Below are 25,231 nucleotides of genomic sequence, written 5' to 3'. Positions count from 1 at the left end.
TATAATAATACCTTTTTATATACATTTTTCTAATATTGTCATATTTTGGACATTTTAAAATAAAATGAAACTCATCCTCGATGTCACCCTAGTTACATAAGATACATAATCTTTCATTTCTTGCTTTTTTAAGGAATCTACCATATTCAATATTTAATTTGTGTGAACACAGTCTATACTTAGTTAAAAATCTAATACATTTAGGACTTCTAGATAGTACATTTTGATGATGAATCAAAAACTGACATAGTTCTTTCTTGAAGAAAATGTTCAATAAGCCTTTGTTTGAATAAAATAATAAATGCTTCTTCGCAGACAACATTCTGTGCATACCACACATGTCCAAAACCTAGGCTAATTAAGTAACATACATTTAACATTATTAACCCATGATGACTTATTTCCTGATTCACTTTACGACCGGGTAAAACAGACAGTACGGATAATAAATTTTTGAATGATATAATAATACAGCGGTGTGTGTAGGTGGTTGCATTAAAGTCCTAAACTAAGAGTTTTTTTTTAAATCTCACTCGCCTATCTGACATGATCAATGAAAGGTCTTTTTGTGATTAGCGAGGCATTTAATGTTTAAATGTATATAAAAATCATGAATAAAGTCATCACCGTTGGCTGAATACGTTGTATCGTATTTACAATCGTCTTTATATTTAAAAAAAATATATATATTAAGCATATATAAAAAGAGGGCATCTGTCGCTTTCGATATACTAACATTGAGATCGGCCCATAAAGTCAATCACAGTATGCTAGCATTCCAAATACTTTATAACATAATTAAGCATTAAGTTTTCTATTTCGCGATGAATGGCGTGTACTGAACCCTTTCGTATCGCAGCGTAACAGCCCTGGATATTAATGATGTATCAAGGAGGTAAGTGAATTTCTTAATCTGTACATGCAAATAAAACAATGACTATAGTTTATCTTTAAGGACTTGAAGGTGCTTTAAATCGTTTAATTGTCTGGACTATTTCATCACTTTGTGTTTTAAGTTTTTCTCTCACTGGCAGAAAATTATGTTTTTTCAATAAACAAAATGGCAAATGTCGTGCATGACCCATCTTGTTTCTTTAAAATTTATTTGAGAGATGAGCTAGAAAAACTTTATGTTCTGACAGATACTCTAGGGTCTTTTTCATAACAGGAGACGTTTCCTTCGTTTTAGAGTTCAAGCAACTCCTCAGTTTTTGTCAAGCCTGTGATTTTATATCAGACATCAATTACTTTGTAAAATTTTCATGGAATTTTATGAAATTTAGACAGAAGTTTGTTTATAACCAAAATACAGTATCCAGAGCAAAATTTTGAAAATATTTATTTTAATTTTCCGTATCTTACTGATAAATGGACTTAGATTATTTTACAGTTAATATTCATAATCAGTCTGAGGTAAACGTTTCCGCTTTGACAAACCTTCATGGAAGCCTGATTATGACATTAATAACCAAAATTCAGTATCCAGAGTAAAATTTTGAAAATATTTAGTTTCATTTTTGCGTATTTTACTGATAAATGGACTTAGTCAAGACAAGACAAGACAAGACAATTTATTACAACTTAGGCACACGTATGGTGCTACAAGAGGATAACAATTATACATTAAAAAATACATACATACTTATACATTTACAAGAAAGTCACACAATAGATTAATAATTGATATCATACAATAAAACTGAAATATATTTGGTTGATTTGTTTGCAAAATTCTTAATTGCAACGTGGTTAGAAATTATTGTAACATGCTATGAATTATGAAAATATTTTTTCAATATGTCTTAGAAACATGCACACTTTTGTTAGCACTGGCACGTTACAGTGTGATAATAGACCAATAAATTTCAATTGGGAAGGATTTTTTATGTAATATGTAGGTATATACCTTTCTCTTAAAGACATAATTTGTTTATTGGAACATACAAAAAAATAATGATATTCGTCACGAATGGTATTTGAATCGCAGTGACAGCATATACGATTTTTTCTTGGTGTATTTTTCCACCGACCAACTTCTATAGGGATTTTGATGTTTGAACATCTAAATTTACTGTAGATGTATCGATCTGCCACTTTAAGATTGAGTAAATATGGCTCTAAACAAAACATTGTTTTGTATGAAGCATAAAACACACCTCTAGATGAGTTTGTCATATCAGCAGATAGGCTCTGTCCGAATTGGTCAACCAATCTCTGTTTTATTTCTTTTTTAATATCCGAACTTTTGATATCACCCTGTGGATTCCAGACAAAAGAAAATTCTGTATCATCTAAAATTTGTTTCAAGGAAGATAACCATTTAAATGAGTATTGGCCTGAGTTATGCAAGTTATACATTAACTGATACAAGATCCCAGATAATTTGTTACTACTGCTTTGCACTAGCCTTGACCAAAAGCATAGTAATTTAGTGTTGGTTTGTTTTTCCGTATTTTACTGATAATTGGACTTAGTGTTGGTTTGTTTTTACCGTATTTTACTGATAAATGTACTTAGTGTTGGTTTGTTTTTCCGTAATTTACTGATAAATGGACTTAGTGTTGGTTTGTTTTTCCGTATTTTACTGATAAATGGACTTCGTGTTGGTTTGTTTTTACAGTTTCAAGTACATACAGTTTGGGGTTAAAGTTTGTTACATATCAATTACTGTGTCAAACCTTTATTGAATTTTATGAAAATTTGGTAGAAGCTTTTTATGATTAATTAGAGATAATGTCTAAAACTTTTGAAAATATATTCTTTCATTTTCCGTATTTTGTTCAACATATATCATATTTGTTTTTCGTTCATTATTTTGTACATAAATCAGGGCGTTAGTTTTTTTCTTCTTTTTTATAGCCGACTCTGCGGTATGGGTTTTACTCATTGTTGAAGGCCGTACGGTGACCTATAATTGTTAATTTCTATGTCATTTGGTCTCTTGTAGAATGTTGTCTCATTGGCAATCATACTAGATCTTCTTATTTTTATATTGAAACTTTCTAACCATATGGAATATTATTTTATATTATGTATGTCCATTAATTATAATATTTGTCGGATTTGATCACCGTACTAGCAAGTTAATTTCCACAAATATCAGGATGGAATGGTTCTTGTGTTTTCAAAACGTTAGCCAGAATTTCGGCTTCTATGATATTTCATGATACATTTCCCTTCTTAAATTTACAGGAAGTTTGAAAGTTCTAAAGCTTGAATGCTCTTTCCAAAATAACGCATGGGGGAAATTAGGCAGTGAAAGCATGGTAGTTCGACTTGTAAAATCTGCAGATGATAGTTTTAATATTGATGAAAATGAACACTATGCGGAGGTATGTAAAAGTTCAGATGTAAGAAAGACTACAAGATGGAACTCATCCAATTTCGGCTTATCAGGAGTCGAAATACATACATTTATAATTGAATTGAAATGGTATGAATCAAATTTCGGGACCGCAGGAAAATTTCGACTCATCCGAAATTTCGAGTCAACCGAGTTTGAGAGTATTTGTGACATCTTCACCATATTGATCTACAATAATGGCTTCCAATTCTTTCTTGAAGAACTATTTTTTCAGAAAGGTTTGGGATATTTTTTTTAATCTCTTTCTACATAGGATTTCATTATATTTTTAAGAAAGGATCGAGACTATAGATACTACTAACGGGATATTCTAACGCATAAGTCGAAAAAAAACCTGACAATGCCATGACAAACTATTATCAGAGACATTTATACACGTATATATGTCTCTGCTATTATAAATAGAACACGTTTGAGATGTTGATTTAAAGAGCTGCATGATTTGCTTTCTTTTTCTATTCCTTACCAAACGTTCTTTTATATATTAAATGCCATAAATATCTTTCTTTTTTCTGAAATCGAAAACTTATTACGCAATATATTTATTACGCGATATATTTTTACATAGAAAGAGCTACATCAAACACGTGATTCTTTGCTCTAGTTGTGGTACAATGAATTAGTAAACACGTAAAAAACTAATCCGGCAATAAAGGTCAAGTACAAAAAGTAACTGACACGTCACAGTCTGTGTCAACGATCGATTCAAGCACTGTTTCAGAAAGCAAATTACACCCAACATCATAACAGTGGTTATGCTTGTCAATTTCAACTTTATTTTGAATTAGGATTAAACAATCTGATTATGTAGTAGCCCCTTTTGTTGTTTATACAACATTGTCATTTGATGTGTTTGAGCATCACCGCTCTTCAACACGTTGTACATAGGATACCAATCACCGTGTGTCCCGACTTCTTAAATTGATTGACAACCGTATTTTGAACGCCATATCGGACACTTTACATGGATTCAAAATAAATCTGTTAAATTAAAAATAGTTTTCAGTAGAAAACAAAAAAAACCTACTTTTTCCATTCCATTTCAAAACAAGCAATGTATTTTTCAAGACATTTAGTCAAACATTTTATTTATAAAAAAAAAATGCATCCTCTTCCAAAAAAGGGGGGAAAATAGGTGCATAAGAAAGAAAATTTCAGCATGATATATTTTGTACCGATGTTTCAAATACTATTCAACTGTGAAAACTATTCTGTAGTCGTAAATTTTACGAGATCCATTGATCTTATTTAGATATGAAAACAGAGGAGTGTTGTACGAATGTAAGATTACATTGTACTTGCTTGAAAATATTGCGTATAAAGGGAAAGTTATCTTTTGCAATAAAAGTCAGTAAAAACATGCCTCTCTTTGTCGATTGAAATTTATACATTTTTGCTTCGTGCGTGAATATACTTCTGCAAAAGAGGCAATGCATTTCACACCTCAAGTTTCACACACTAGTCTTAAATGTTAATTTTTACTTAAAACTCACTATGTCTTTTATGAACAAAAATTTGATAGAAAAATACCGTTTTCGTCGGATATTCTTCTGTGCAAGCTAAATATCTAAAATAATGCATCGCTTACCAAATTTAATTTGTTTGAATCCTAAAGACAAATTACATTAGGGAACAACCATTTAAATTCAGGGGGGGGGGGGTATGTTTTGTTTTGTCTGAGTCAGAAAAAAAAAGTTCTTCAACGCTATCAATAAAATTATCTTTTTTACAATATTTTACACTAATAGGTATGGGTAAAATCTGGATTCAGAATATTTTTTTTGTCATCTGCTTGACCAGAATAATTTTTTCAGCTAATTGGGGATCAGAATATGCTTTTAGTTATGTCTAGGCCTTTTATGGCTTGCTTATCGCGGTATGGGTTTTGCTTATTCATGAAGGCCGTACCGTGACCTATATATATAGTTGCTATAACATCTACGTTTTTTATTTGATATTTTTATGTTGAATGCAAACGATGTGAACCTACGACGTCTTATATCTATAGGAGTAGGGATGGAGTTATTTTTATTTCATAAAACAATAAAATATACATAATTGAGTTTGAATCAAGTTGAAATGACAGCAGATTTCTACAAAGATTATATTTTTATTCACAAATGCTACATACATTGTAGCTCGAACCCTTTAATCGTCATTTCTCTGTAGACCCTACATTGTTTAAGTCAGTGAGACATTATCCACCAGCAATATATGTCCACGAAACAAAACTTCGGATACAGGATACCTTCTTGCTTTAAGACAGTTCATATTTTCTTTATTGTGAGCTAGAGCTAGTTTCGACCTTGGCGTCTTATTTTTAAGATTTCTTCGTTGATGAACTTATCACTAAAAAGTACTTGCACAATCGTCGTTCCCGTGAAAACTAAGAGTTGTTTACATTTCTCATCAAGGTCTCTATGTGGAACTGTCTAACGGGCTTCAAAGTCGACAGGATAAGAGGGTCAATGTATACAGGTTAATTTAAGTTATATGGTACAATGGGTAAATGTTTTGTTAAAATATACCTTATTTTTTATATTCCGCATTAGCATCCCTATAAAGTAAGACAGTCCGTTCGTGACCCATGACATACAATATTTTATGCATTTCATTTGCTTTTTCCGGCTAGCAAAATCCAGACTATACTATATCAATTAACGTGTCTGAAGACGAATTAGTGTAAAATAATTTTGTATGATTTTAATCTCTGAAAATTATAATAAACTGAACAATTGAACAGATCTTTTCGGGACGTCGGGTTTGGGCCTATATTTTTGTGTGAATTCGGGATTTACACTGACTTATTGGGACTCGGGAATCAATGATTGATTTTCGGGATTCGGCCATCTTAGCTAGCCAAGGGTTACGGTCCAGTGGAGAGAAGGGGACTGAATCGTATCCCTTGGCTACCGAAGATGGGATTCGGCATAAAATGCTTTATTTTTTTCCGGATTTCGGTTTTTCAGCTTGTTTTTTTCTCTTGGAAATTCGGGCTGACACCCATCCTACACCTCTCTCACTCTCTTCAGCAGGCAATGTTGAGGAAATAGGAAAATCATCCTGTATGAGAATTTGAATTATATGTTTGTATGTTTTGTATTGTCTTGGTATCAATCCTGTAATTTTGGATTTCAAACCAATAAAAATTACTTAGTTACTGTCCTTTATGATAAAGATTGGCGTGCGATTGTAGTCAAAACAATGTAATTTATATAATGACATTGTAATAGTTTTAGGACATTATAAAAGGTAATGTACTTTATTGTGGAAGCTGTTGACTACTAGTTCAAAATAAAAATGATTTCGACAAATTGCTTTGTAACCACTTTCATGATGTTGGGTGTAAAGTTCCGTTAACACGTGATTTTATAATTTATTTATACACTGTACTTTATCAGTTTATGAGGATGTAAATATTATTACTTACAATATCTGATTACTTTTTACTGAGCTTTTTTCCTTGAAATTCAGGAACTAATAACAGGGATACTCGGACTAATGCTGTAATCCGAGTAAATTGTTAAAACAGCAGATATGCAGTAAAAGTTATATTCTCATAAAAAATAGGTTACATATTTTAAAGTCAAATGAAAATGAGTCTTTATTATATAATGTTTATAAAGCTAACAAGCAGTTAAATGATGGATTTGCTTCAAAAGTTAAAATGCTACTTTCAAAATTGAATTTCACTCAAAAAAGGCATCGTCGTGAAGAAGCTCTATGAAAATTACATTATATTTTGGAAAAATTGTCTCTTTAATGATGATAATTCAATAAATGGAAATAAACTAAGAACTTACAGAAAATTTAAAGTAAAGTATGAACTAGAAAAGTACCTTTTATTGAATTTAGATAAAAATGTTACAAAAAAATATGCTAAAATAATAATAAGTAATAGTATGCTGGCTGTTGAACGTGGTAGATACAACAAAACAGCTTTAGAAAATAGAATATGTCCTTTATGCCATAAAGAGGTGAATAGAATTTCATAACATGTTCAGAAATTAATAAAACTAGGATCAAAATGTTTGAAGAAATTTCTAGTATTGTCCCCAGTTTTAATTCAATGAGTGAAGAAAACAAGTTTGATTTTATATTTTCCTGCGAAGAATGTGATATTTTACTTATCACTGTTAACTACACAAGTGAAATGTATAATGAGAGAAACAATTATAATGTCAATATATGAACTGTGTAATTGATGGCTCAACTTATAATGTTATATATAAGCACAATATTTGAATTGATAATTTTAAAGAGGAGGCATGCTGTCAAAAATAGTATTATAATTAATATTAATAATCTATATTTTTGTTTTTCTTTCAAGGCTTCATGTTTGTAATGTTTAATGTCTATCGTTTTGTAATTCATATGCCTGTCTGTTTGCTTGTTTTTGTTTTGTATTTTAGTAACAATCCTATTGTTTGGATTTTAGACTAATAAAATTCTTATTCTTATTCATAAAAAATACTGATGCTGTTAACTTTTCTTTTTTCAGCTATGGATGGGGACGCACCCAACCTGTCCATCTGTTTGTTATTATAACGGTGAACGAAAAGAATCTCTAGAACATTGGCTGAGACTTAATCCTAGTGCTTTTGGGTCGGAGATGGACCAACATAGTGATGGACAGTTACCTTTTCTAATGAAAGTGCTTTCGATACGGAATACTCTTGCAATACAAATACATCCAGACAAGGTATTACTGAAAAGCAGGGATGAATATCCAGTTTCTATTAATTATGATAATATTCTAAAGAATTTAAAAGCAGAGGATTCAAAATTCATTTAAAGGCGTATAACTTATGTTTGATGCAACGGTTGACGTATATGATGTTTTTATTTGTTGTTTTGTTAACTTGTCACCGAATCAATGTGTTTAAAACACTTACTTACGAATAAATTTATTCTGTTTAATTTCAAATTATGGTAGTTGACATGTTGAAAATAATAAAATATCGATTCACAAAATGATGAAGTTTTTAAACTATTTTTCACGATTAAGGTTTCAGCACAGAAGCTACATCAGGAGAGACCAGACATCTACAAAGATCCTAATCATAAACCAGAAATGGCCATAGCTCTAACTCCATTCAAAGCAATGTGTGGATTCAGACCAATTAAAGAAGTAGCAAAATTCACAAGTATGTTGTGTTAATAGTATCTTCAATTAGATATAAATAGCGCAATGATCTGAAAACTTATAACTCGTTTATAACCACTGTTGATCATTTGTATGATTTAAATATAATAGTTCGTTTTATCACCGCAGAAATAAAACCCTTCAGAAGATTAATTGGAAGCAACAATGCCATGAAGTTATCCAAGGTCAGTCAGACCGATGACCACGTGCTACACAACCAGGCTATGAAGGACTGTTTTACTGCCCTCATGAATCAAGACAAACATTTGGTACAGAATCAGATTGGTATACTTTTAAAAACCATCCAGGACAAAGGTAGGCATGTGTACTATTTGGCTTGATACTATAGACAACTGTAGATTTCGACATAAGAAAATGCCTGTACCAAGTCAGAAATATGACAGTTCAACGGTTATCCATTCGTTTGATGTGTTTGAGCTTTTGATTTTGCCATTTGCATACGGACTTCCCGTTTAGAATTTTCCTCGGAGTTCGGAATTTTTGTTATTTTACTTTTTACCGATGTTCAAATCTCATAAATTCATAAACGGAAAGTCCCTATTCAAATGGCAAAATCAAAAGCTCAAACACATCAAACGAATAGAAGACGTCATATTCCTGACTTCGTACAAGGCATTTCGTTATGTACATAAAGACAGGGCCGTAACTACATTGAGGCAAATGCCTCATGTTGGAAATTTAAAAAAAAATGATATCAGTTGAAACAAAAGCTTGTCTTCATATCAAATTATTTTCACGGCGAGTGTCTTGCAAGAAGCAAATTCTGTTCACCCTCTGACGTCGTCCCCGTTTTTTCGGGATCCATGTTTCTCATTTACTTTTAGTATTCAGTGTTGTCTGTCTATTGTTTGTCGTTATGTGTCTTATCTGTTTCCGGTTTTGTATTTTGTTCACTGATTGCTCTTCTTTATGACTTTTGTCTTAGTGTTGAATTTTATTTGTATATTAGTAATTTTGTTTTAAACGTGAGTTTTATTATATTTAAGGACCTTTAAATTTGTCTAATTTTAAAAACTACTTTAAATTTTAAAAATATTTGAAATTCGTAGACTTGAGAGAAAGATCTACGATGACGTGTGAACGGTTGTGTGGTTTGGCAATGTAACATGTCCACCGATGTCCAGATATTGTTCGAGAAAACTGTTTTGAGAAGATACGAGGCTACCGGACATAGACACATTGGTCGTTTTTTCATGGAAAATTGAACTTCATATTGAGAAATACAAAACTGGCTCTCTTTTCTGTAAATAAAACTAAAAAGCTGACATGGGTTAAATTAAAGTGAGACAACTTATCTCCCGGAATCAAATCATTTAAAAAGAAAAAGAATGTATTACCATATATCCTTTTACATTGAAGGGCTAAACTTGCATTAAGCCGTGTTCAGGTCCTTAGATAGAAAATAAATGGGGATATGGAGTAAATGTGCATAGACAAAATCGAACACACTACACAGAAAAAAAAATTACAAATTATCAATGAACAGGGCTTATTCCTGTTCTTCATCTTCACAGTCATTGGAGGGTCATCTACAATAAACGTATTATTCATACCCTACAACAAGGTCAAGACGGCCCCTATCGTCGACTTAAGCGGTATTTAAAGTATTGTACTGTGTATAAATTTCAAAGTCACAAAAAAAATTTACACCAAAGACTTAACACAATACAAGACCAGAACAGACAGATTCAACATTAATCAGTCGGTATACATATATATTCATTTTAAACAGCCCAAAAATGTGGCAATGAGGTCTAACAACAGTTTTCCGGAATCTTCCCAGAGTTTACCCGTAACTATGTGAATTACGATTTTTGCTTTTTCCTTTATATCGGTCTTTTGATATTGTCCCTAAGGACTTAAAGTCTGGCTGTTTTCTGCTCTTCGGTCGGGTTGTTGTCTCTGACATATTCCACGTTTCTATTTTCAATCTTATTACACTGAATCTATATATTTTGCTTTGAGATTAGAATATTGTCGAGAAAATAATTAAAACAGATTAAGAAAGGGCCCGGAAAACACTCAGAATGCACGATTTTGCGTCATTATTTTCTAGAGCTTATATCCCTCGCCGAAAATTTTCGATGAGCGGAGCGAGACGAATATTTTTTACCTCACTTTTAAAAGACGCAAGTTTCGGCCCTGAAAGAATTATACAAATCGAGGTAAAAACACCAAAAACAAAATGAGGAAAGTGAAACTACTCCAAAAGGATAGAGACCCGTTGTGTGGATAGCATAAGTGTCTCCTGCTATTCATGTATCACCCGTTTTGCTATGGCCATCGAATTTAAATATAAACTACAAAAGATATTTAACAATTGGAAAATGTATTGAACACAATAAATCAAAGTTATCACAACAGAAAACTAACATAATAGGGCAAAATCAATTAAGAAGTTATAGAGTATTGGAAATCCAAAAATTAAAATTTAAGTTTGACAAACAAGAAAGGACATCTATGCCTAGGGAAGTTGAATATGAAATAAATTAAAAATGAATGAATATCAATTTTACAAAACATTACGTATTATGATATTTCATGTCAAGACAAGAGAGCTTAGTTACTATTAGACATTTGCGGAAACTGTTATACACCTACGATTAGGATTACAATTACACTTACAGGTACCATGTAATTCTTGGGTCGTTTCAAAGTGTAAATATAAACCGTCGGTTCAAAACAAAGACTAACTCCTGTGATGTTTTCTATAGTTGAACAACGGGATTTCTACGAAATATCTGTAAAAATGGCTTCTTGGCAGCTTGTGGTGGAATCTATTGGTGAAAAGACAACTCGGACCAGTTTGAAACACTTGTCAGACCAGTAGCTTTTCGTGGTTTTTACGTTGAATATAATTTTTGTTTGTTTTTGGCTGGATTTGTTTTCCTCTCAGTTTCCCCTAACCTACCATCTTAGCTAGCTGTGACAACTTGTCAGTTTGGTGAATTTCATTAAGTTCTGTTACTATAAATTGTTTTATGACGGCCTAACGAGATCAATAAGAAATATAAAACAACAAATATCTTTCAATGCAATTAAAATATAAAGCATATATATATATATAGTATATTCTTCTTTACATTTACGAGCCCGTGTTGTAATAAATGATCCTTGAAATCTTTCAAGATGGTTGAAATGCCTTAATGTGGTTTGTCAAATTATCCTTATTTGTCAGAGGTGTCAATCATTTAATTTAAAACGTTACCGTTATAATAATTGGAAAACATGTATCATGATTCGTTGATTTTTTTTTATCGTCATCGAGAAATGAACAATATGTTTTTTTGTGGAGTTTTTGTGGACTTTTATTTGTATTTTCGTCGTTTTAATTTTGCCCACGGTGGGGTCTTTTTTTTTCTTGATTTATGGGTTCTAAATGCCCCTTTTCGTCGTTTTCTTTTTAAAAAAAATAAAAGAAAATTGAGTTGCATTAAACATATACATTTTAAATTAGATCAAGCATTTTAAAGTATAGATCCCCAAGAATTTCGTTTAAATATTCTTAAAGCACCCAAGTTGTCTTTTAAAGTACGCGGATGTCTGTGAACACAAATTTAGATTTATTGCAAGTCAAAGCACGTAAGTTGTCTTTTAAAGTACACGGATGCTAGCTGTGAACCCAATTTTAGATTTATTGCAAATCAAAGCATCCAAGTTTTTTTTTAAGTACACGGATGTATGTGAACCCATGCAATTCAAGATTTATAGCAAGTCAAACAATTTTCTTAAACGATATTTCTTTAAATATAAACATGATAAATTAGTAATATGTTATCACATAAAATTATATTACTTCATTCTTGACTTAAATGCTCTTTGCTTGTATAGATATTTGAATGTACACGAATATTAAGTGGATCCGAATCTTAATCAAACACATAACACATCATTTATAACGAGATATTTTCATATTTCATTAGGAATAAATTATAAGCTGATATTTAAAAAAAAATCGACAACGCGTTATTTACTACGTCAAAAACACGTCAAAAACAGTATAAAAATACCGTTTATATTATTTGGCAAATTTTGAACGTTTTTGTTAAAACAAACATTCACTATTTTTAAAAGTCGTTTAGGAAACATTTGTTTGTAGATACAAAAGTGTTATCGTATAAAAGACGAACGACACCTTTTTACATTATACCGCTTGATTTTTTAAAGCGATTGAAACTATTAATACGGAAAATGAATAAATTATAAGTGTATTTCACGCATTTATTTTATTTTCCTCCTTATGAAGAACACATGTATACCATCATGGCAGCTTTATCTGCCCTGATGCAGACTCCACCAGATAAAACACATTTGACTCGTCGTATGATTCTTACCCTGGTAGTCCTAGCTTCACCAACGACCAATCTTGTACAATCAGGGAAATATTATAGGCAATGAGGTACACTTTTGGACTGGGAGAGATGTGTTGGTCACTTGTTTTGCAAGCAACCCCGATATTCCTTTTATAAGTGAAACTCCTGAAATGTTACTTCAAATTGAAGCGGATGTTAATGGTCTTTTACGACAGAGAACCGGTCGGGATCATATGCTTTTCCCTGGATTCACTTTTGTTGTGACCATACGTTTCTGCATTTGTGTGTCGTCGAAAAGACTTTACATGATGAAAATGTTATTTTTTTATTTTACTATGTATCTCAATTGGGATTTTTTTTTAATTTTGAGAGGACCCCTTGTTTTTCGTCAACTGTAATCGTAAGTCTAAGTGTAATCATAGGTATAGACCTAGTTTCCGCAAATGTCTATTAGGCTGGAGATGTCCATCAGCTGTAGTGTCGACCCAGTTGCTGTAAAAACTCATCAAGAATACCAGGTTTATAATGTTGTATGCCAGACGTGCGTTTCGTTTACATAAGACTCATCAGTGATTGCAAAACAAAATTAAATAAAAAATACACGTTAATTTGGAAGGTCAAATCAATTACAAAGTTGATGACCATTGAAAAAAAGTAGTGTCAAACTCAACAAAGGCAATCTGTGTATGGGTGTAGAGAAACTTTATGGTTTTGAATGACGTTAATGTTTTCTTATCAGTAAACTAGCATAGAATGACCGCATCAATAATAGTTTGCTTTATGCATTATGTTCAGTAGTATGTATATTATGTTCAGTAGATATCCTATTATGTTCAGTAGTTATTACATTATGTTCAGTAGTTATTACATTATGTTTAGTAGTTTTTACATTATATTCGGTGCTTTAGTTATTATGTTCAGTAGTTTCATTATTATATGCAGCGGTATTTTAATTATGTTCGGTACTTCTGACGTTATATTCAGTACATTTTTCATTATGTTCAGTACTTTCGACATTATGTTCAGTAGATTCAATATTATTTGCAGTACATCATGTAATACCTTCAGCAGTCCCGCTTTCTTTATATTCAGTAGATTATTCATTATGTTCAGTAAAAGCATCTGTATTATATTCGGTTCGTTCAACTTTATGTTCAGTGGTTGTATCATTATGATGATGTAGTAAAAGTGGTTGTATCATTCAGATTTCTGATGATGTAGTAAAAGTCGGGAAGTCAATAACAGAAATTGTCGGAAAAAAACGAACACGGATATTTTTGACGGACGTTTAATTCATGAACACCTTTACATGATTAAATGAAAATGAAAGAAATGGAAGCAGTTTTAAATCGGTGTGGTTTACGTTTCAAAGTTGGCATTTTTCACCAGGAAAAATAACTCCTGACTTTATTTGTAAGTTGTCGCTACAAGATTTCGCATATTTAGGTACATGTATGAACGACAGGAGAAACATAATGGAATTAAGAATAGCTTGTGTTCATTTCAGCAGCAATATTTTGACTAATATAGCTCGAACAAATGCCTAACGGATAACTTTTTTCAATCCGTTCATGTCCGTTCTTATCTGTTAGACGTCCGTCCATATCTGTTGCATGTCAGTTTAGCGTACGTTTAATCCGATGGAAAATTTTGAGCATGTTCAAAACTTTGAACTGACGTCCATTGGATGAAATGTCCGTTGAACGTCCGGTAGGCGTCTGTTTTGTACGGTACTCGTCCGTTTCACTTCCGCTTTGTATTCGTAACGTGTCCGTTATACATCCGTTTGAGGTCTGGCAGATAAATTCACCAACGGACTTCTAGCGGACGTCTAACGGATAAAACGGCTGTTGAACGAATGTGAAACAGACTTCTACCGGACGTATAACGGATTAAACGGATGATGAACCGATCTTAAACGGATAAATGCAAATTGAAAATTTCGCGTCTGAAATGCCAATTAGCCTTTCTTAAGATTCATGAATTCTTATTATTCATAATGGATCTTAGAGTAAGGGCACGTCTTTACAATCAAGCAGCTTTTATTCAGTCCAGACACTGCCCTTTGGCGGCATTTGCTTGGGGTTTAACGGATAAAATTGATGTTCAACGAATGTGAAACGGACTTCTACCGGAGTATAACAGATAAAATGGATGATGAACGGATCTGAAACGGATAAATGTTAATTGATAATTTCGTGTCAGGATTGTCAATTATGGGTACGTCAGATTTCTTGAGGTTCATGAATTCTTATTATTCATAATCGATCTTAGAGTAAGGGCACGTCTTCACTAGCAAGTTTCTCTTACTCAGGCAAGACACTGGCCTTAAGGGGTATTTTGAAGAACAAACCAAAACCAAATACACAGAAACATTTTGATTATTTACAAGATTTACATGTATTTTTATTGTCGCCTTTAATTTTTTCGGATTACTGTAGAAGGGGATAATTTTTCTTAATTGGCTTACATTTTTAGAGGTGAATACAAAAGATTTTAAGTTTTCATGGGTAAGAAATGAGGAGCCGCAAAGCACCCATCACCTTTAACCGGTAAAATGTCTCTTTTTATTTTGTTATTCATTGGAAGGCTTTATATCAAAGGAGAAAAGGGGAGAGTAAACACACAATTGATCATGCCAAGAAATTGCCTCCGTTGAAATTCTGCAAACATCACATAGAGCAAATTACATGGATGATTAATATTGACCATTTGGTATATAGCTGTGTTCTAAATGACACGTACATGGAGGTCCTAAATTAATTTCTTGAATGAAATCAAATCTTTAAATACTAATGGGTGCCGTAGGAGGTCGACCAGAATTTTTTGCTCGGATTTCTTGGCATGTAACAGATAGAAAACTCAGGATTAGAATTCATAGAACAAAAAAGGGGCAGTGGCAAATATTTCATGTATATTTTGAAAACAGAGATTTACCCCGGCACCCTTTTCCATAAAACTTTCTTTTTCTTATTTGTGCCTTCGGACTTAGGCTATTTCTTTCTTTGCGGGCGTACTATACTCCAAGCAAACAACATGCATGAGTATAACGGCACTTTAGATTTTCGTATTAAATAAAGAAAGTTGCCGGTCCGGTGCATGAACAGATTGGTTAGAAAGCAAGGTTTTAATTTTAATTAGATTGGAAAGCTTAATTCGAGGGTTGAAAATAGAGAGCACCAAAAAAAAAAGGGGGGGTAGTCCACAGGGAATATTTTTAAAACGGTTAAATTGATTTCAAGCAGGGATTCCAGTGCTTCTTTGGGAATGAAAAACTTGTTATTACTCAGTCAAAATATTGCTGCTGAAATGAACACAAGCTATTCTTAATTCCATTATTTTTCTCCTGTCATTCATACCTAAATATGCGAAATCTTGTAGCGACAACTTACAAATTGAGTCAGGAGTTATTTTTTTCTTGTGAAAAATGCCAACTTTGAAACGTAAACCACACCATTTCTTCCATTTTTTAAATAAAATTCAATCACGTAAAGGTGTTCATGAATAAAACGTCCGCCAAAAATATCCGCCTTCGTTTTTTCCCGACAATTTCCGTTATTGACTTCCCGACTTTTACTACATCATCATAATGATAAAACCACTGAACATAAAGTTGAACGAACCGAATATAATACCAATGCTTTTACTGAACATAATGAATAATCTACTGAATATAAAGAAAGCGGGACTACTGAAGGTATTACATAATGTACTGCAAATAATATTGAATCTACTGAACATAATGTCGAAAGTACTGAACATAATGAAAAATGTACTGAATATAACGTCAGAAGTACCGAACATAATTTAAATACCACTGCATATAATAATGAAACTACTGAACATAATTATAATAACCAAAGCACCGAATATAATGTAAAAACTACTAAACATAATGTAATAACTACTGAACATAATGTAATAACTACTGAACATAATAGGATATCTACTGAACATAATATACATACTACTGAACATAATGCATAAAGCACCGACCATATTAAACAATCAACATCAGAAGACAGTCATGGCGTTCCATACCCACAAGCCAATCATCGATCAAGTGGTTGTAAAAGCTCAACAAAGATACCAAGCTTATAATTCTAATACACAAGACGTTCTTTTCGTCTACATAACTTTCATCACTGTACTTATTACGATGTTGAACAGCATTAAAATTTCAAAATGTAATGCCAAATACATTTGGCCATCTTTGCCTATGGGTAGAGAAACCTTATTCTGTTAAATGATGTTAACAGTTTTTTTTAACAGTTAAATAAGCAGAAAATGACCGTATCAGTGATATTTTATATCTGCACATATGCCTGAATCAAATGTTTTGAAAGCCTAACCAATTACGAAGTTAAAGGGACATTAACTGCCAAATTCATGTTCAACGATTTAACTTATTTATAACATGCTAAAACGAATATCTAAATTACAAAAAGTCCAAAAAAGACACAAAAACATTACATAGGCTCGCTTTTATGTCATTGCATTTCGTATACATTTTTTACCATATGTCATCTAATTATCCATCGAAATGACCTCCGAAGACTGCTGGCAGTCATATAACCCGATATAAAAATAATTATACACATGAATAGATAGCAAGCACGTGCAACTGGATTTATCTAGGTCCGTTTGGTTTCATGTTATGGGTTTTAAATATAGTTAGAACATACTCACCCCTTCTCGTCCAATGACAAGTCGGTTTTTTTTCCCTTTTAATTTTCATAGTACGTACATGGCTTTCCATGCACTTTAAAATGCTATACATGAATGACTTTGCATTGTAGATTAATTATGAAAGTGAACTCTCAATAACTTCACTGAAGAGGTGTACAATCCCCTGAGGCATTTTCCTTGGGAAAATAGCCTACTGATTAAGGATGAAAGAGAAAAGAATTATAAAGAAAAATAAACATTTTGAACATTGCAAATCTTTATAATAATGGTACATATATATGACAAACAAAAAATGAAATGACTGCAAAGATGTAGATAGAATTATCTTTTATACAATTTTTATACCAGACATAAAAAATTTTTTACCAGACATACAAATATGTTAAAATGTTAACTTTTAGCTATTTATTGGAAAGTAGAATACTTCTGTTCCATAATTAAGGGCTGTTTTTGACATCACAATGCACATGCATCAGGTAATAGCATCATAAATTCATGCAATATTACTGAAATCTTCACAATTTTAGTACTTGTGCTAATTTTAAGACGGTTTCTTATTTAAAATGGAAGTCGCCGCATATGTGTTCAGTCTTAATATTTAAATTTTGATTATTATTAGTATTTGATGATAATACATAGATCACAAATAAAGGTTGAGAATGAACACGAATGCGGCCACTTACACTTTAGACAAAAACCATCTGAAAAGTGACGTTTTATGACATATTTGATAGTTTTTTCCTATTTAAACGACCAAATCAGTACAAATCTTTTACATAAACTAATTGAATCGACAGAATTAAGCACTTAATTGTTTGAAAAATGTCAAAACTCATTCATTAGAAGTACTTCTAATATTAGGCCAAAACTAGCCCTTACCAGACTTTCTCCTTTGATATTGGGTATGTTTTATATATATTTTTCACTGAATATCTTAAATTTTAGGTTAAACTTTCTGTTAATTGTCAGAAAAATAATAATTTTGAATGAGAAAATCTTAAACTTTTCTTTGACATAGACATAAAAACAAAAATCTACTTTGCCATTCAGTAGGACTATACAATTGATATATAAGGAATCAGCTGTGCAGAAATAGTAAATTGAAGTCATATACTGTTTTGATAGAATTGTAAATATGCTTTATTTTTTCATTTCCAATTCTAAACAGAAACATACCTCTGCCCCATTGTATATCGTTTTAATATCTCATACAGATCTCATCAACAGATGTGTTCTTTGGACACAAAAACTGCTTCAGCATGAGTTATATACATGTCAAATTCCTGTCTTCGAACTTGTTAGTGTGTGCGTAAGTGTTTGTGTAAATATATTGTAAAAAGGTTAAAACACTATTTTTTTATAAATTCGGAGTCAAAATGACGTCAAAGTTTTAACGAATTTTAAACGTATTGAATTTTGTATAGATTTTAATATTAGTTCAATATACCTATCATTTTTTTTCAGAATTATCTGGACAGAATGTGCAATATTATATTCCTAACATCATCAATAAGATAAACACAGAATACCCAGGCGATGTTGGAATATTCGCCATATACTTCCTAAATATTGTAGATTTACAACCGGGAGAAGCAATATTCATTGATGCTAATATACCTCATGCTTACATATATGGTGGTGCGTATTCATAAATCATCCATCTCCATTTGTCATACTTGCAAAAAAACATGAAAAAAGTTTCCGTTCGATTACTTGGTTTTCCAAAAGTTATTTTACAAACGGGACAGCAGCATTATGAAATAATTTGCAAATTACCTTATTTTAAAAATTGTCTTGGGCGATAACATACACAAGGTATGATGTTTTAGCGAGAGGTGTGTATATTGGAGTAGGAGATTTTGAGTTCATTAAAGATTTTGGTTATAGTTATAGTGTTGCTCAGTTTCTTTTTTTCCCTCCTTTAACTTTAACTTAAAGGTTGACGGAAAGTTGGATAAAATCATCTTAATACATATGGCTGAAAATTACTCATTTCAGATTGCTTAGAGTGTATGGCATGTTCACACAATGTTATCAGAGCTGGATTGACCTTCAAGTATCGAGATGTTAATACTTTCTGTAATACTGTTAACTATACCGGGCGATCTGCTGAGAATATGAAACTACAGTCTAATCAAATACAATTAGAAATTGGAATATCTGAAACAAAATTTCAACCGCATGTTCCTGATTTTGCTGTTTCGGTTATAAAGGTATATTACTGTATATGAGAAGCAAATAAAATGATGAAATATTTAATAAACATAATGCTTTAAATTAATGCAAAGTAAGTTTAACGATGCCCTTCATTTTACTCAGACGTGAATTACATTCTACAATTCAGAGAAGCTGTCATGAACAGCTCCTTCACAAACTAAACCCCTAAAAATACTACTTCACATTATAACATCCCTTTTCAAATTTATTGGCATTACCAAGATAATAATGGTTAAAGAGGGAAAAAAAACACGTTGACAAAATGTTCAGTCATACGTGTATGCAAGTTATTTTCTTCCTGGCCTATTTGCAAAAAAAAATGATATGAATTCCTAAAAGTAAAATCGAATCTGGTTGAAGGTGTGAGAAAAAGAAATGTCTGAGATCAAATTTCATTCTATGTGTCTGTTTACTAATTCTTCTGTTGTGTGACCAAAAGAAACATAGAATTGGGCAAAAGCATGTAAAATAAATCTGCCCTTGGAGCTGTAAATCTAGATTTGTAGTACATTTTGGAGCTGTTAATTCAAAACAAAAATAATGAGCAATGCAGAAACATTAAAAGGTTTTATTTCCGACAAATCAATGTTACTTTCGATTAATAATGATGATTATTGTATGTGCTTCAGTACTGCAATAGAGATCAATAAGGCCTGGGACAAATCATTTGTGTATCTTCATTTTTCTACATCAGTCTTAAGTGACAATCGTACTGAAGCATATATAGGACTTCTTAAAAATATAATCACGAATTTAAAATTTCACGGAGCCGAATCGTTATCATGAATTGCATAATTCGTTATCACGAACAAATTTTTTAAAAATGAATCTGTGGTGTTATTTATCACATAGATATAAGAAGATGTGGTATGAGTGCCAATGAGACAACTCTCCATCCAAGTCACAATTTGTAAAAGTAAACCATTATAGGTCACAGTACGGTCTTTAACACAGCTTTGGCTCACAACGAACAACAAGCTATAAAGGGCCCCAAAAATGACTAGTGCAAAACCATTCAAACGGGGAAACCAACGGTCTAATCTATATAAAAAAAACGAGAAACGAGACACTAATGAACCATATCAACAAACGACAACCACTGAACATCAGGTTTTTGACTTAGGACTGGTGCAAACAAATGCAGCGGGTTTAAACGTTTTAATAGGTACCATCCTTCACCCTTACCTGAAACAATAAGAGCCTACACAAATACGACACACTTATACACAGCGAACATAGAAATTACCGTAATTGTCCTAATCAGAATCGAAATAATTGATGCCAGCTATACTTTATTGTAGTTTTAACATGGGTAGGCATTATATTCGTGTTATTTTAGCCCTCGCTATCGCTCTGGCAAAAATAATCACGAATATAATGCCTACCCATGTTAAAACTACAATAAAGTATAGCTGGCATCAATTATTTCTTAAACAAAAAAACATTACAAATTGTATCAACAGGTCAAATTAACACGAAAGTACGATTTGATAGTACTCGCAGTTACTGAAAGCTAGTAAAAAGCCAAAAACAATTTAAAAATAAAAAATCATGCAGCAAAGACTAAAATCAACTAAAACACATCCCAGGGATTTAGTATTTTAAAGTCATGGACAGTCAAAGAAGACATGAGGTGTTCAATGCCAAAAATAAAAGTTTCAACAGGCAGTAGGATAGTTAGGAGTTAACCTCTATGTAGAAAATTAACGTGGATGTGTATTTATACATCCCCTTTGAACATATAGTTATGTTTTAATTTGCTGATGACAAAGTCGATATTTTTGCCAATGTAAACTATATTCATAGATCTGACTATAACATTGGTAAGATAACCTTCACTAATAAGATTGTTTGAAGGTTCGATGAGTTTACACGGATCGGATCACATAGTGATTTCCGCGCTTTTAGTACAATATTACAGTAAAATTTAGGATGTGAAATACCATTTTTAATAAGTTTTCTAAAGGTACGGTTAAATTTACTAATCAAATCTTTGTATCTATGAAAGAATTAAGTAAAAGTTTGAAGTAATTTATTGTAACGAAATCCCTGACTGAATAATTTACCAGTCTGTTATGTAATTCGTGATCACCGACTAAATTCGTTACTAGTATCAACAACATTTGATTCGCAAGACACGCATATAAAGGAATAAAACATATTATTAACGTTGGACATTTCTGATTAATTTATACATATTATATCACAATAAAATAATGAAACCTTTTTTTCATTTATTTCAGATTTTATCGGGAAATAAAACTGTTCATCTTACTGCTATTGACAGTGCAAGCATATGTTTGGTATATACCGGAGAAGGCCAGGCATCCAGTAGTTCATTAACCGAACCCATAAAACTGAAGACGGGAATAGTTTTCTTCATTGCTGCTTGTCATACAGTCACTGTTGATGTACAGTCAAACGACATGACGATATTCAGAGCTTGTTATAACACTTCAGAAACGTTTTCAAAAGTCGCCAGTGTCTTCTGAACGGAAGTGTGAATAATTACATTTTAGAAACTGTAATTTTTGTTTTGAGTTAAAAACTGTCTTTTTTCAGTTTAAAAATGAAGGTGTATGTATTGCCTTTTTCTAGTTTAAAAATTAAGTGCTAAGAAACTATTTTTACATGAATTAATAGTCCCCCTTTAAAATGGAAAGTATAATGAAAATTGCATTGTTAGCAATCTCAATCCTATTGTTCAACTTCGTTTTTATAATATTTTTTTTATCAAATTCAAAGGTTAGTTTGTCAAACCAAAGTTATGGATGAGTTCAATAAATGATGCAGATTAGCTTTTTTCGCAGGAGTTAAGCTGCTTTAGAAAATTGCATTTGTTACTAATTTCAAATATAATAACTTGTCGATTTTTTGTTCATAAGAATGTTCATTTTATATTTGCCTTTTATGAACTTTTAACTTTCAGTTACATTCAGTTCTTGTGAAATTCAACATCTTAATATAAACATCACAACTGTTTGCAATTGCTATAAGTCTTTTTACTTAATCACATTTTTAGCTTCGGGCCAAGTGAGCTTTTCTGATCACTTTGTGTCCGGCGTTAGCTTTTACAAAAATCTTCTCCTCTGAAACTACTGGGCCAAATTAAACCAAACTTGGCCACAATCATCATTGGGGTATCTAGTTAAAAAAATGTGTGGCGTGACCCGGCCAACCAATCAAGATGGCCGACATGGCTAAAAATAGAACATAGGGGTAAAATGTAGATTTTGGCTTATAACTCTGAAACCAAAGCATTAAGAGCAATTCAGGCATGGGGTTAAATTGTTTGCAAGTCAAGATCTATCTGCCCTGAAATGTTCAGATGAATCTGACAACTGGTTGTTGGGTTGCTGCCCCTGAATTGGTAATTTTTAAGGGAATTTTGCTGTTTTTGGTTATTATCTTGAATATTATTATAGATAGAGATAAACTGTAAACAGCAATAATGTACAGCAAAGTAAGATCCACAAATAAGTCAACATGACCGAAAAGGTCAGTTGACCCCTTAAGGAGTAATTGCCCTTAATAGTCAATTTTTAATAATTTTGTAAATTTTGTAAATTTTCATAAATTTTAACAAAATATTTTCCTCTGTAACTTATGGGCCAATTTCATTACAAATTGAGATAATGAGATAATTGTAAGAAGCAAGAATGTTCAGTAAAGTAAGATCTACAAACACATCACCATCACCAAAACACAATTTTGTCATGAATCCATCTGTGTCCTTTGTTATATGCACATAGACTAAGGTGAGCGACACAGGCTCTTAAGAGCCTCTAGTTTATGTTTACAGAATAAATTGTCCCAGGGAAATGTCTTGGGCAAAATAAAAAGGAGAAGTAACTGTGCCAGGAAGCAGTTCCAGTCATTTGTAGCAACAGGACTGTGATGAATAGAACTTTAATATATACATTGAATCAAAATATAGAATTTACCAAACTTGTGTCAGATAATACTCTCGTGATTCTACTGGAGGACATCAATGATGAGATTGAGAAGTAAAGGAAAAGACCATAAATGACAGCATATCAAATATCACAATGTATATTTAGTCAGTTCACACATTAATTCATCTTCATACTTTACTGCATTTCATTTTAACCATGTGTGAATTTTGTCTATTCAAGCTGAGTTTAACAAAATGCTTTAAAATTAAAACATTAAATATTTTAGGCAGACATGTTTTTGTAATTTTCATTTATTTTATAAACCCCCAAGTTATTACATTCTTCAGTGTCGGATCCAGCCAAAAGCCCATTTTTTCAAAGGGGTTTCCCAACCAAGGATAAAGGAGGGGTTCCAATCATGTCTTTCATGTTTAAATTGTTAATTTCCACTACAAAAATGAAAAAAAATAAGCCAAAGATAAAAAATCAGTCATAATAAAATATCTTTGTGAAATTCATGTAAACCGTATGTAAAACATGTATTTTACATGAGTTTGTATTAACACGTGTTTTACACATGTGATATATTTCATGCGTTTTGATACACATATTTAATATATGTTTTTGCACACCTGTTATAAGTTAAACGCACAAAAAACATACGTTTTACACATGTTTTCTCTACCATACGTAAAACATGCGTGGCACTTTTTGCTGTGTAATTCAATTAAATTATTTCATGATATTTAAAAGGAATCAACTTTGTTGGATTATTCCATTCATTCAATCTTTCTTTGAAACAGCAGTAAGTGACTCATTGCATAGGCTCTTGTTGAAAGTTGTGACTGAACCAAAGTCAAAGTTTAAAACACTATTTGATTTTTCAATACTAAAGGAGAGGGTGGCCATCAATATTTTGGCCCTCTGCAATCGAAAATAAAAAAGTTATTTTAAAAGTAAGAACTACAAATAAGTTAACATGACTAAAACTGTCAATTGACCCCATAAGGAGTTATTGCCTTTCAAAATTATTTTTACACAATTTTTTGTAAATTTTTGTTATCTTTTTCATAAATCATCTTATCTGCAACTATTTGCACAAATAAAACCGCGAACTTGGCCTTAATCATCCTTAGGGTATCTGGTTTTTAAAAAATGTATCCGATGACCCCGCCCATCAACCAAGATGGCCACCATGGGAAAAAAACCAAAAAACAATGGGATGAAATTCATTTTTTGGCTTATATCTATAAAACTTAAGCATTTAGAGCAAATCTGACTGATGAAAATGTTCATCAAAACAAGTCTATCTGTCCTGAAATTTTATTAAGCATTAGACAAACCGTTCTTGTGTTGCTGCACCTGAATTAGTAATATTATCATTGATAAAGATAAACTGTAAACAACAAAAACGGTAGCAAAGTAGTATTTACAAATAAGTCAACATGACCAAAATTGCCAATTGACCCATAAGGAGCTATTGGCTTTTAAAGTAATTGTTTCACAATTTTTCGTAAATTTTGTAATCTTTTACCAAAATCCTCTCCTCAAAAACAACTGGGCCAATTAAAACCAAACTTGACCT

At 31.9% G+C, this 25,231-nt stretch overlaps 1 protein-coding gene across 2 annotated transcripts; it reads left to right on the top strand.

The window, feature by feature from the left end:
* The first annotated feature begins 568 nt into the window (after positions 1 to 568).
* On the top strand, positions 569 to 23,937 carry LOC139517544 (mannose-6-phosphate isomerase-like). Of its 2 annotated transcripts, XM_071308739.1 has the most exons (8): positions 569 to 895; positions 3,193 to 3,332; positions 7,866 to 8,066; positions 8,373 to 8,511; positions 8,640 to 8,825; positions 18,998 to 19,171; positions 19,532 to 19,746; positions 21,994 to 23,937. In XM_071308739.1, the coding sequence occupies exons 1-8, from the start codon at positions 880 to 882 to the stop codon at positions 22,240 to 22,242; spliced, it is 1,320 nt and encodes a 439-aa protein (XP_071164840.1). In that variant the 5' UTR covers positions 569 to 879; the 3' UTR covers positions 22,243 to 23,937. The 2 variants fall into 2 exon arrangements, with proteins under 2 accessions (XP_071164840.1, XP_071164842.1); XM_071308741.1 differs by lacking the exon at positions 3,193 to 3,332 and having other exon boundaries at positions 729 to 895.
* The last annotated feature ends 1,294 nt before the right edge of the window (positions 23,938 to 25,231 follow it).

Source organism: Mytilus edulis, chromosome 3, assembly GCF_963676685.1.
Source record: "Mytilus edulis chromosome 3, xbMytEdul2.2, whole genome shotgun sequence".
Lineage (NCBI taxonomy): Eukaryota > Metazoa > Mollusca > Bivalvia > Mytilida > Mytilidae > Mytilus > Mytilus edulis.
This window is presented reverse-complemented; position numbering and strand designations above follow the sequence as displayed.